The 14,203-nt window shown below is 40.8% G+C and overlaps 1 protein-coding gene across 2 annotated transcripts; it reads left to right on the forward strand.

Annotated features, from left to right (window-relative positions):
- The first annotated feature begins 522 nt into the window (after nt 1–522).
- On the forward strand, nt 523–11,901 carry LOC114137547 (ras-related protein ORAB-1-like). Of its 2 annotated transcripts, XR_003594009.1 has the most exons (7): nt 523–915; nt 4,394–4,466; nt 4,570–4,665; nt 7,689–7,784; nt 9,266–9,397; nt 10,962–11,271; nt 11,377–11,901. XR_003594009.1 is itself a non-coding variant. In XM_028006202.1 (6 exons), the coding sequence occupies exons 1-6, from the start codon at nt 902–904 to the stop codon at nt 11,160–11,162; spliced, it is 612 nt and encodes a 203-aa protein (XP_027862003.1). In that variant the 5' UTR covers nt 523–901; the 3' UTR covers nt 11,163–11,901. The 2 variants fall into 2 exon arrangements, 1 of the variants encoding a protein (XP_027862003.1); XM_028006202.1 differs by having other exon boundaries at nt 10,962–11,901.
- The last annotated feature ends 2,302 nt before the right edge of the window (nt 11,902–14,203 follow it).

Below are 14,203 nucleotides of genomic sequence, written 5' to 3' on the forward strand. Positions count from 1 at the left end.
AACTTATTTAAATGATAAGACAAATCAAACCACAAGAGTCGACACAAGTGCTTTAATGGATGACCTTTTACAGTTTTTCTCAGTCGCTTTGGTGCATTTCTCAAATCGCTTTCAACATTTTCCAAGTAGTAAGTTCATTTCTCAAAAACAGTTAGTACCAAACAGCAGAACACCATGGATTACCTGCAAAACCCAGTTTCATTTTCAAAATCCCCAGTTTTCAGAATTTCGATTTTCTTCTGAGAAATGCACCAAAGCGAAGTGAGGAAAAACTGCAACAAAAACAGATGTTAAAACCGGGCTTCGACGAAGCCATCAAATAAAGGCCCGTGAGTCGCTGTGACTACATGTCAGTGGCGTTTGACCGCGGGGTGAACTCTTGAGTTTTCTCCTTATAATCCTATTCCATTTTTATTAGGTGTAAACAGTAGCACCGTCAGCTTGTTGAGGTTTTTTAGGTTGAAGTCCATGACCGGAAGTAGTGTAAGATGTGTAGTTTGACTCCGCTTTGCCACGTTTCACTAAATGATGTAATCTCTCCGGTTAGGTGCTCGACAGTTCCCTGCTGCAGTAGCCGCACACATTAACCAACCAGCCAGTCAGAGACACATCTACCACCAGCCGCCTGCTCGTTCACTCGTTTTTATTAAACAACGACCGACGCGTCTGTTTAACCCAACCGAAGCCTAACCACGCATTTCGTGGCGTTATCCCCCCCTCCCGTCCTAGCAGCTGGCTGATGTTGGCCGTTTCCTGGTTGAAGTTGCAGCCATTTTGGATTTTTACCGAGAAAACAAGCAGCCGGGTCGCGCTAAGGGGAGCGGTACAAGCTGGTCGTCGTCCCCCGTTTTCCCTCAAGACTGCCCTGCTTATCTGCGGACGGTGACACTACGAGTCGACAATGAATCCCGAATAGTAAGTATCCCGAGTTAAAATGCGGAGGGCTGCTAGTTAAGGTTAGCTCTGTGCTAACAAGTCAGCGCTGGAAAATATGTGAAGAGCGGAGTGAACGTGGAACATCAGCTGACTTGTGGCCTTCATGTACACCTGCGTGCATACAGAACATTGCACTGCTTTATGTAACATTGTGTCGGCTATCCATTAATGGCTTATTAAGCAGCTGGTGGGCTTCACTGACAGCTGTGTTAGTTGGCCAGATTTCACTCTTGAGTTGTAAATACAGGACAAAAGGTGCCATATTGAAGAGTTAGCTTGAACGTTAACTCCTGCTGGCTGGTCTCACGCGCTTTAAAGGTCCAATTATCGTCTGCACCGGGTTTTAGTCGCATTTCATAAAGTTTAAATAAAAAGCTTGCTAGGGGCGCACAGGAGTTAGCAACCGATTTGGTGCTTCAGCCTCGACTATAAAGGGCAGATGATTTTGGTGAATCGGGGCCAACTTTGATCAGCTCTACCTCAAAATCTAGAACAGTTTTTACGATCTAACCTGGCCTGATTCTCACGCAGTATAGATTCTTAGAAACAGAGCTTGTGATTTCCAAAAGTGTTTTTTTTTTTCTTCCATTTGTGAAATCTAATCATCAGTAAGTCGTCTAGAAATGGGAACTTTACTTATTTTCCATTGATTCTTTCAGATCAATCGGTCACTGAAACTGGGATTTTTATTTCTCTTTTTCATTAAACACACCAAAACCAAGAACTTCCACCAATTTATGGTGTTTACTAGCACCAGTTGGCAGCAAGTACTCTACTGCACTTCTTTGAGTTTAGTAAAACTGTGGTGAAAGATACAGTTTTGATGGATGAAATAAAAAGAATGACTTCCTTTTCATTGTAGTTTTCTTTTTCCTGAGAAGGAAAACTGGAAATTAAAAAACCGTCGATGAACATCTTGTGAAAACCCAAACAACAATTTTAATGTTTTTCCAGTAAGGCAGGATTAAAAACCTACTTATTCTGGTCAAACTGGGCCAGACTGCATTTCTATTTACAGATTCCTTAAATTATATGTTTAAACTGTGTTTATTATTATTATTCTGAGCAATGAATCTTCTTTAAAATCCACAGCCCTTGGACCAGTCCAACCTGTACTGAATTACTCTTGAACTAATGTGCCGTTCTTTCAAGAAACTCCCAATTCCTGTCGAATAATCCAGTACAGGTTCAACCGGTCTGTTTTGGAATTTGAACCAGATTAGAGCAAATGTGGTCCAAATTCCTCATAATGATAATAGTAACTTCAAACAAAGTGCTGAACAAATACAAGAAAATAAAATATAAGCAGTGGAGTAGCTTTTCACTGAAGTGCTGAATCAGAAGCTAACTTCTGGTTGCTCTTCTAGATACCTGAGCTAGTTGTTGATGGATGATGATCATTGTAGTTTACCAATGTGACACAGCTAAGCAGGTTTGTAGCAGGAGTTGTCCATTGTTTACGTCAGGATAACTGTTTTTTTTTTTTTACAGCTGGATCTGGTGTTGTAAATGACTCAGTTTTCAGTCATATGCTCTAACAGCTCTCCACAGCCTCTCAGTCATGTGTGGGTCACATGTCACAGGACGGGCCCTGGATTTCCTCACAGCAGTGTTGAGTAATCAGTCAGTTGAGCTTCCTGTCTCTTTAGGTTTCCATTCACAAAGGTGGAACGGAGAAGTTTGGGAACAATCCCATCTTGGCTGTGATCCAAGATTGTTCTTTGGCTCATTTACGTCGGCTCCCCGTTGGCTTGCTCTGCTTAGTTAGTTAAATATTCCTCAGACATGATTCGGGAAGTTTAGATTAGTCGAAGAATTGAGATTCGACTGAGAACAAGAAAGCACAGCTTTTCTTCATTTGGCTGGTTTTGGTCTGCATGTTCCTAAACTCCCACAGAAGAGTGATTGGTCAGTATTCAATATGAAAAACCATTGTTCCCAGTCAGACGCCTAATGAAGAGGGAATGACTAGGATTCTTTACAATGAGACTGGAGGGTGGATCCTCTTTGGGAAGATGAGATATTACTCAGACGGATGGGGGCACATTGTTTTCATTTCTCTCTCGCTGCTCAGTAAAACAAAGCGATGAAACTAACAGGTTAAACAGTTGCCATGTAGTAATTATTAGGAAAGATCAGCTTCCTGTGGTAACTGCTAGAAGAGCAGGAATTGGTTTAGACTTGCCTGTTGGCTGTCTGCCACCTTGTTGCAGGCTGGTGTTGCTCACTGAATGGGCTAATCTGGGTATTATAACAGCAGGCCCTGCCCTATGCCTTAGTTGGCCAGGTAGAAATTAAAAATTTGTCATGACAACTGTGCTTTTAACCCACATTTTCCTACTAATATCTGAGGAAAAATTGGAAATCTGTGATGGGTTCATCTCTAGCTTTACCATATAGGTCATTAAAAGTCAATCCCAAGGACTTTTACTGTCCTGCAGGACATTTTCAAGTGTCTTATTGACATATTATAACATACCTCACTTTTAATCCAAACAGTCCTCTGAGATTGCAAGGTTTCCCCCCTGAAAACCTGCTAAGGCCGGTGGTTGCGGCACTCGGCAGTCATTCATCCAGCGATCCGCCATGTTTTTGAGTTAAAATATGTTTACAGTTGACAGAAAATTTGAAAATATCACTTGATAATTATGTTTTATTGGAAGATTAATATCTGAACACCAACTATAAGGTCTTAAAAAATACAAACATTTCAAAGGAAATCAAATAAATAAACAATGCTTAGCCTGGTGGGGGCACAAGTAAAGCCTGGTGGCCTGCCAGGCTTATAATATACTGGGAGATATCCTGGATTGTGATAGTGCCCATGTTAATGTTGCAACATGGATTGCAGTTTGCTACATTGTGCCACCCTATATAACCGTTTCCAGTCTACAGACTGAGGAACTGAACTTGCGTTCTTTGAGCCAGCATAAAAAGTTCAGGGATGCATCCTGTGAGCAGCACTGATCCAAAGTCAGCAGCAGAGGTTTAGCTTTCAGGGCTGTAGTAGACCAGACTTTGGAAAGTGTAACCTTCTTTTGCTTGGGACTTTGGGAATAGTTGACACAACTGTTACATGATCCCAGTAAACAGGGGCTGCAGTCCCTGTTGCAACATATGACCAATGTGTGCTGCTTCTGTCTTCTTGGCCCTCCCAAGATTTTTCTGTTGACTTCACGGGTCCAGTCACATGATCAGGGACGAGTCGGCTTTACCGGACTTCCTCTGGAGATGTGCTAGAGCTCTCTACAGTTTAACTGCCATGAATGTTCTGTTTCCTGGTAAAATCCAGTCTCAACTACTCTGCAAACTGTCATGGAAACGAAAGAGTTGATCTGAGAGGTCAAGAAGAACCCGGGCGTCTAGAATCATTCCTTAGTGGCTGCTGTTAACTGTGAATAATGTGTAACTTGCTTAGTTAGCACTTCTAACCATGTTTATATCCCCTCCTTCACAGTGACTATTTATTCAAACTGCTCCTGATTGGTGACTCTGGTGTTGGGAAGTCTTGCCTTCTTCTCCGGTTTGCGGTGAGTTTTTCAGAAAATCACATTCAGAACACGGAAGTAAGTGAACCAGGATATGTGAACCATCTGACCAGCTCTTTTTCTTCCTCTTTCTCTCTCTCTCTAGGATGACACATACACAGAAAGTTACATTAGCACTATTGGTGTGGACTTCAAAATACGAACCATAGAACTAGATGGAAAGACCATTAAACTTCAGATTGTAAGTATCCCACAGGTTCTTTCTCGTTTGTGGCTTTTTTTTGGTGAATATCTGTTGTTCATTATTTAATTTTTATTGCTGGAAACAGTTATGAATGAGTGTTGATGTGTTTTCACACCTAATAGCCCGGTAGACTCCGATTGGGGACAAAGTTGCAACATTTGTTAAATTTTCAGCTGCTGCGGTTCTCTTTCACACTGTTGTCAGTGTGAAAGAGAACCAAACTAATTGAAAAATCGATCCCCTCGTGTATGGTGGCGCTGCACCAACAATCATCGAAGATTCCTTCTTCAAGAATAAAAATTAAAATGGAGTGGTGTGAGATTTGGTAGTCTCTTCTGTCTTTGGCTAAAGTCCATGAGCCATTTCTCCTGCTAGCAACGGCATTTGTTTTGTTTATATTTACCCAGAATGCTCTGCGCTGTAGTCAACTTCCTGCTTTTGGAGCAGTGTCCGGTGTTCACATATTCATTAGAACCTCACCGGGGTTCACTTCAACCAAACACAGACCTGGGTTTGTAGGCGGACCAGGGTTTGCTTTTTTAGTCCGCATCAGAGTTTGATTATGCATTCACAACTCCCCAACTGAATCGGACCTTCTAGAACTGGTTGAACTGGAGTTTGATTAAAGTGGAATAAAGAAACCTGGTGTGAATGCACACTTACACATTTATGCACAGATTATCAGGAACGTCCCCATGTTTATGCCACAGAGTGTTTCCACTATGACCAGTGTACAGTATCTCTGTCTCATTACCATGTTCAGGCTTTACTGTCTGTAATCACATTTTGTCCTTTTTGGCCAGCACCTACTCAGAGCTGCTGGATTCTGCTCTCCACGATTAGAATGATTTTCCACAAGTAACCATTATGTGGTTTTTTTAGAACTCTCTACACTCGCGTGCCAAGTGAGACTGGCTGAAACGTGATGTCAGAAATGGGGTTGTAGCGATAAACTAATCTCACTATACAATACAATACATGATATTCTGCTCACAATAAGATATACTATATCACAATGTTCAGCAAACAATACAATTTTATACATTTTTAAAATTTTCTGAAAGATTTTAGAGGGACAGAGTGATTTTGGTGGCATTTTGTGACTGTTCCATAGACTTGGATTGAATTCATTGAAGTGATGGTGTAATACTGGTTTAATAAATGTTGTTTTTGTTATACATTTGCTTTGTCTAAATGGTAATTGTGTGGCTTTGTGCATTTGGTTATGCAGAAAAGGAACAGTTTTTGTCTTATACACTTATTAGATAATGTAATTTATCTATTTCATTTCATTATTTAATTAATTGTAACATGTGCAGCTGGGTGAAAAATGTAATGCGTGATAGCTGTCATTTAATTCATGTGGATTTGACATAAAACTCAAAGTAGGATTTAATGCATCCATACTCGCAGATGAAAAATCTATACTTTCTTTGAAAAAAAATATTGATAAATATCGTAGAATCGATAAAATTGTGCAGCTCTACTCAGAAGACTGTTAGTCGCCGATTGGCTAAGAGGTGGATTAACTAGTTACGTCACAAGAGCAACTCTCTTACAAGAACTCGAGCCACTATTCAGAAAAACAAATAATATAGTGTCAATAGTCTGACAAAAATCTCTCAGTCTGAGTAGAATATTATGTCCCCTGCTGTCGTGTTGTGTCCTGTACAGATCACATAGCGCTCCAGACTCCGGGACCACCCAGCTGCATGACCACCACACCCACTAGACCTCTTACTTAACTGTAATGGGGAAAAAAACCTAAGCTAAACTATGTGGAGTTGAGCCGCTGCTGGTTGTAGTGGAAAATAACCATAAGTGACCAGGCTAACTGCAGTTGGTAATGCAAGCTAAGATCAGTAATCCATTTCTGTTCTTTCAACGCTTAAAACCCATGTCACTAACAGAGGCTGCAGTATTTATCGTGGTCAGAAGGGCCGATGGCGCCAAACGACAACCTCGCTTCTGTCAGGGTGCCAAATACCACTCAAGAGCATAGTTGCCAATTGGAATATGGTAAAATAGTAAAAATTAAAATGCATTTTAACATATAACTCTTTTTTTTGACTCTGAATTGACCAATAATTTCAGCTGGCCCTATTTGAAGCAATCATATTCAATACCCCCAAGTCCAGATGTACTGCAGCATACTACAACGCCCGTTTACTTATTTATTTGTTTGTATATTTAATGGTGTGAGCTTGGGCCTGGACGACGGTGTCGGTTACAGCAGAGGAGCTGGGGCACAATAAAAGCAACAAACGTGTCCTACAATTTAAAGCGGAGTCAAGCTTGTAAAAGCAGAATGTTGTCAGTTAAAACACAGCAGATTTAAAACTCCCTGTAGAGTTTCTGAGCAGTAAAAACTCATGCAGAACTCTTCCTATATGAATTTTTTAAAATATTATTTCATTTCACTATAGATATGTATTTGTATTGCATATCATGATTTGTGGTTCAAAAGTTTAATGAAATAAAATGAACGAAATTAATAAAAATAACATTAAACCACTGAAACTAGGTAATGCAGCCAACTCCTGCTTCAGTTTGAAGCAGCTCTAATTGCACTTTTTTTTAAAGCAAATAAATAACCTAGTTAAATTTGCACATATAAAATTTTGATTCATAATTTACCGTATCATTTTCATTCCCTGGGGGGTGCCCTGCCTAGGGGTCAGCGGCTGAAAAAGTCGGGTTCAATGCCTGACATATTAAAACTGGTTTGATGTCTATTTGAGTCAGAAACCAATCTATAAGTACAGAATAGCAACGATGTCAAACAAGCAACACCGCCGCTTCAGTTCCAATTTACAGTGGAGAGACCGTAAATGATCCAAGACGGTTCGAAGGGCTCAAAGGAAGTTCTGGACAAATGTCAACTAAGTTTAGGGCAATCGTTTTTATGTTCTTGTATAATTGTGTAGTTTAATGGCTTTGTACATTTTCAAATAAAATCAATAAGTGTTACTGTTCCCAGTGTTTATCAGTTTTTTGTTTTTTTGTGTGTGATTCAACAGTGGGATACAGCGGGACAAGAGAGGTTTCGTACAATCACATCCAGCTACTACAGAGGTGCTCATGGTATCATTGTAGTCTACGATGTCACAGATCAGGTTGGTCCCACTTTACACTGATGTCTCACTACGTCACCATGGATGTAGCTCGAATGGCAGCTACTCCATTTATCCACTTTCAAGATGAATGTGGATGATATTAACAATCCAATACATTGTTAAATCTATTGCTCCTCTATTGCTAAATGGAAGATTGTTGTCAGATGTCATGTTTTTGTTTGTGGAAGCTCCAAAGTTCCTTCTGAAGTCCCAGAGATATTTTCTTGTAAGCACTTATTGGTGAAGTAGCTTCTTATGACAGGCAACAGTTTGATCGTAAAACATCCGGATGATGGTTTGTAAAAGTTTTCTTGGCTGTTAAACTGTTCCACTTTTCGTTCTGTACCAGCCAGAAAGCTGAATAGGATCTTTAAGCTATCGTAAGGTCGTGGAAAAGTTAACTTGGAAGGGAAAAGAGATATGGTTAAATACTTTATTTTATTTTAAAGTGCGACTGCTTTTATTTTTGTTGAGCCCTGTTCATTGTGATACCATTGAATGCAATCCAGTATAACCAGTGCTTGCTCTGTAAATCAAACAGTACCGTAACTTACACAGTGATGTGAGACGAGGGTTAACTGAGGACAACAGGGATATTGGAATGCACACACAACGCAACACTTAGGTGTTCAGAAGTCAAAATGCTAAATTAATTCATATTTTTTGGTTACTTTTATATGCTTTGTATCCTAAGTGTATGGGAGATTTTATTTATGACCCACATAAGTTTAAAACTGATTTTCAATTTAATTGCGGTGTTTTTATGACTTTGGAGTTATACGGGCGGAGTTTTAAATGGTAGAAGCAGAAATGCCTATCTGAAGGGTCAGGTTTTATGTGATCTGACATAATGTTAAAAAGCTAGTAAGTGGCAGTTATGTTTATAAATAGTTTTATGTAATTATTTGGAGTTTACATGTCCAATATAGGTTTTGTTGGTAAAAGATTTTGTTCAGAAATGTTATTGGCAGGCTTGAGACTTAACCAGGTCCAAGCAGTTACTGGAATGCACCCTTTCAAAATAAGAGTGTTTCGGCAGGATCTGGCTCAAATTAAGCACCAAGTATAACCAACTGGCTCAGAGTTCCTTAATTAGTAAATAGAGTAAACCTGTGTGTGATTTAATCTGAGGCTAACGTTTGCACGTTGCCATGGAGAGGCCACCTCAAACAGTGGTCAGAGGGGACCTAAATAACACTATTAAAGGTGGAAAGCTATCACTGCAAACCCAACATAACTCACCTTCTCCATTATGAAACAGGGTGATGGCAGCATAATGCTGTGCAGCGATAGTAGAAATCGATCCCCACAGCATCTTCCCATCTTGATCATCTTTTAGAAAATGGAAGCTGCTCAAACTACAGTCATTCACATAGGAATGTGTTGCCTCATGTTGAACTAAACCAGTTTCTGAGTGCGCGTTGACCTAAATCAGCCTCTAGTGCTGGAGTGGCCTAACGTTGATCTGCTTCCTGTCTCAGGAGTCCTTCAACAATGTCAAACAGTGGCTACAGGAGATTGACCGCTATGCCAGTGAAAATGTCAACAAGTTATTGGTTGGGAACAAGTGTGACCTGACAACAAAGAAGGTGGTGGATTATACAACAGCAAAGGTAGGTACCTCAGTAGTAGTGCTTCCCAGATCTGCGCATAGATTTGGAAACTTCGTGCAAGAACTCAAGATACAGAGCCTCTTAGAGAAGGTCTTCTGCTAAACTCGATTCTGGCTTTATTTATATTTTTGTAGCAAAAGGTTGTGCTAAAAGAAAATAGTAGTATCTCCAAAATATGTTATTATGGAACCTTTTCAAATCTGAATGACTGTCATGGTGTAGAGCAGGTCAAACATCTGGTTGTTGTTCAGTTAAAACTCAGTGGGCTTCTGGTGTTGTAGTATTGACTGTGAGCATACCAAGTACTACTGTGGGAGGCCTGACATGCAGCGAGCAGCGACATTTCCATCACTTCTGTTCTTAACTGGATAAACAATATCGGAACGTTGTCAATATGATGTGTTGCCATGAAACCAGAAGTCTGTCAGGTCCTTTGTATTGACCCTTTGCAACTCCGTCACTATAGGGGCCATGATTGATGTCAGGTATGAGGGATGAGAGTACTGAACAGAGTGAGGAAAATTGTTTTCCCAAGTAGTTTTTGCCAGTTTAACCATGAATTCTACTTGTTCAAGTCAAGCTAATTTGTCTGTCAATGTAGCACTGTTGGTTGGGGCTCATAGACGGCGGTATTTACAAAAGTTTGAAATAGCTAGTTTAGAAACCAACCCATGCCTCCTCTTACCTCTATCTTTGCTGCAAACCCGCCAGTCATTATGATTGACGGCTGCTATCCATTGCCGCCTTATCTTTCCTCATTAAAAGTTATACATTAAAGTGACAAGTTTGGTTTTGTATGTTTATGTCGCTGACCTCTCAGCATCCTACGACCATTTTAAAAGTGAAATCCACTAAAGAAGCGATGTTAGGCTACCAGATGTGTTTTTTGACTGGCTTTACAAGAGCGCATTAGTTGTTTTGACCTCCGTCATGGCAGAGAGGGCCGAGTTCTGAAGAGCATGACGTCACGTGTGAAGGGTCAGAACTGTCTGACAAACAAAACCGAACATTCAGAAGAAACAGTGTGATGCATATGGAATTTAGTCTTTCACATGCAGGCTATTGATGTGAATGGAAATTATTGGGTTAGGCAGCAGCTGGAATGTCTAGAAGGAAGCAGCAGAAGAGAAACAGGGAGGGTTCCTGGACTGTCTGGAAAAGGGTGGAGAAGTTTTGAATCTGGTTTACATGTTTGCCGGGTCTCGAATAAGATGGAAATGCCAATAATCCATCAGTCCCTCTTTCCATACTGGTATTTTAAAGTTAAGGTTGTGTTGCTGTAAAGGTTGAAAAAATGTCCGAAAGTTTCCAGAGAGCTGTGATCAGCCCCTTTCTCTCTGCCTTGCACGTTATGGGAATGCTGTGCAGAAAGGAAGAGACGGATAGAAAACATTTTCTGTGTTGGACCAGTTTACAGCGAGCCACATGAAGGAGATTTTAATCCACTCTGTGTTTAAATGTGGAGTCCTTTTTACAACAGCAGATTTCTATTAAATGAAAGCCGTCTGTTTCTCTCCTCCTCTCCCGATTTGCCACTTTGCTAAACCCAACGTTGTGTTTGCAGGAGTTCGCGGACTCTCTGGGAATCCCCTTTTTGGAAACCAGCGCCAAAAACGCCTCCAATGTGGAGCAGGCCTTCATGACCATGGCCGCCGAAATCAAGAAGAGGATGGGCCCTGGGGCCACGGCCGGAGGCGGAGAGAAGCCCAACGTGAAGCTGACTCCAGGCACTACTGTTAAGCCTTCTCCAGGAGGATGCTGCTGAGACACGAAGCGCCACTCCCTCCCTTTACTCTGCAGGCCCCCTCCCAAGCTCCACTGTGTCCCACACGAACCCCCACCACAGCAGACAGGACAGCGAAGGCTCGATTCATGTGTGTGAGAACAAGATGAAGTTTGTACTGTACATACTGTAGCCGCTCTACCAAAACCAACAGAATAATCTTTCTTGTCTTACTGTCCTGCTGTTGACTAATTAGGCTGATAGGCGATGATTCGACCGACGCCCCTTCTCAGACCGGTCAGAGACTTTCATTCGGCCCTGTGAATACAGCTTCATGAGAACACTGTGTGCATGTGCGTGTGGGTGTGTGTGTGTGTGTGTGTGTTTTTTCATTCCTGCAGCAGGGTTGGTAAACCAATCGGGTTCATTAAGGTTTCTGTTTCTTTCCTCTCTTTCTGTGATGGTTTCTTGTCTTGCTGTCATCTTTTTTATTTTTTTCCTCAGCACCTGTCTCTCTCTGTCCCCATCTGAAGGTCTTTTCAATTTTTTTTCATACCAACTTCTGCTCATCATCATCTCAGCTCTTCTAAAGTCTAGTGCAACATCCATATATGTACATAAACATTATGTATATATATGTACAATTGAGTTAGCCAGTTCTCTTGTGTCTGACACATTCCTGAATTGGTCTTTATCTCTGCATTCAATTTGTGGCTGAAGACAACTGTAAGTTTCTTGCTCAACATGTAACGGACAATAAATATTGTACTACCATACTGTACCACATGGGTTTTTTTTTTTTCTTGATTCATTCTGGACCAGTATGAAGTTTATGGGTTTTCCACGTACTAAGGACAATCCGTTGAGTTGTATTTTCACACATTATTCTCCATCCCATTATCTAAAAGTTCTTTCGTTCAGTTGTTCACCTGTTTGTTTATCCGTTTGTCCAGCTTCTTGTTTGTCCAGCCATCCCTGAGTCGCATCATGTTGCCTTTTGGTTTATTCATTACTTTGTCCATCTGTCTGTCCATCATCGGTTCTTCTGTTTGGTTAACAACCAAACAATCAGTCCGGCTTTTCCGCAGATTCCACATTTAAGGCCTGACCACTGGTTGAAAGCGCTACAATCTGTTAACAATGAATACTTGATTTATTCACAGAAAGTATTTATATGTTTAAAATGTAGGGTTGCATCAAGAAATTGGCCCCAATTTCCTTAATTTTGGGAAATCTGTGATTAGCGAAGGTCTCAAAAAAACCTACTTTGTCATTGTCTCTACATTTAACTTAAGAAAAAAAATTGGTGTCGGTCGGGCCTTTTTAAAGATCGAGGATCAGCTGGGAAAACTGCAATCGGTGCACCCCTATTTAAAAAGGATGGTGATTTGGGGAAATGTAGATTTACTCCCCAGACTCACCTGCTCCCTGAGTAAAAAATGTGAGATGGACGTGAACAAATGCAGCTTCCTTTATTTCAGAGTTGGAGAGCTGCAAGACGTTTGGTATGTTGTACGTGGACAAGAATGTCAGAACAGTGCTCCATTGTTCTACACAATAGCCAACCTCAAACGGAGAGTGCTACAGTTTGTTTCCGGTTCAAGAAAAATATCCAGAAAACTCCAGCTTGTTGCTGGACATAGAGTAGCATGAGACCGGGGGACTAAATTGAGAGCGGGCGGCACAATACGAGATATTTTCGGGGAAATTATAATACGGGAGTACAGCGGGAAAGGAGGGGGGAGAGGGAACTGTAGTTTCTCGGCCAACACGGGAGACTTCACAGGTATGTGGAGCGGAAGACACATCATTGTTAACCAAAAAAAAAAAAAAAAAAAGATTTGAAACATGAAATTAAATGAAGAGGATAAATGAAAGCGATTTTGGACTGAACTGTTGGGTGTTCGGATTTACCTGGTCTTTAGTGACCTCTGCTGGCATTTAACAGAAACCGCAGCACGTCGAAGAAGCTTTGTTGGGAGAAATGAGCCTTGACTGGACAAGAATGGAAGCACAGGGGCAACTTCCATGAAAAACATCTAGAACAGACTGAAATAGACTGCTGGAAGAACAAGGATGGGGCAGCAGTAGACGGGCTAATGGTCTTTTCTCCCGTGAATCGTTCTCATAGTTTCAGAAAGACAAGAAAGAAAGGAACAATAAAGATGAGCACCACCGTGAGGCATGCAGAGCCAAAGAACCCTGTTCCTGTCCATGTGGACAGGAACGTTTCATGTCCAGAGAAGTGAGCTTCATTCTATTCTGCATAATAAGGCTTCTACGAATACAAAGTGTGGTCAAAACATCCCAGCAGCAGGGCTGGCCCAAGGCAATGCAAGGTAAGCGGCTGCTTAGGGCCCCCACACCACCAGGGGACCCCCAAAAGAATTAAACTAACATGATAGAAAAAAATAATTAACATTGAATAATGCAAACTAAATGCTGTTACTAAACTATTTTTTTTTTAAATTTGCAAATAATAATGATTAATCTCTTCCTGTTGAAGGCTGCTGCCTCTGTTGGGGAAATTTAACATATTAAATTTAGTGTTTATCAGTTGATGTTACTTTCAAAGAGTTCAAATAAAATGGCACACTTAAATATCGCTCTGCATTCTAAACTTCAAATGATTTTTTTTTTATTTGTTACTTGTGTAAGGTTGAAATGAGTAGTCATAATAGTACTTGTTTAATGTATGCTAATTACAAATGATGCTAATGGTAGCAGGTATTTTAAACTCATAGAGTAGTATAGGAATTATAAATCAAATGGCGTTGATATGTTGGTGTGGGGGCCCCCCAGAAAAAGCTTCCCCAAAAAGGCTTGGACCAGCACGGTCCCACAGGGTCAATTTCTTCCAACAATTAATGAGACGTCAAGCGCAGTCAATAGAAACTGACAAAGTGCATCAGAAATGAATATTTTGGGCCTTCGTTTAGGAATCCCATCCAGGAACTCATAGGACAAGGATTTGCTCCCAGAGGGTGATATCCATAAAAAAGCACATTTCCATTAAAATCTGACCAAGCTTTTATGTGGAACATCGCAAATAAAAGCTTTTGAATTTATTTAAACACTTTATT

The sequence above is a fragment of the Xiphophorus couchianus genome, chromosome 22, assembly GCF_001444195.1.
Source record: "Xiphophorus couchianus chromosome 22, X_couchianus-1.0, whole genome shotgun sequence".
NCBI lineage: Eukaryota > Metazoa > Chordata > Actinopteri > Cyprinodontiformes > Poeciliidae > Xiphophorus > Xiphophorus couchianus.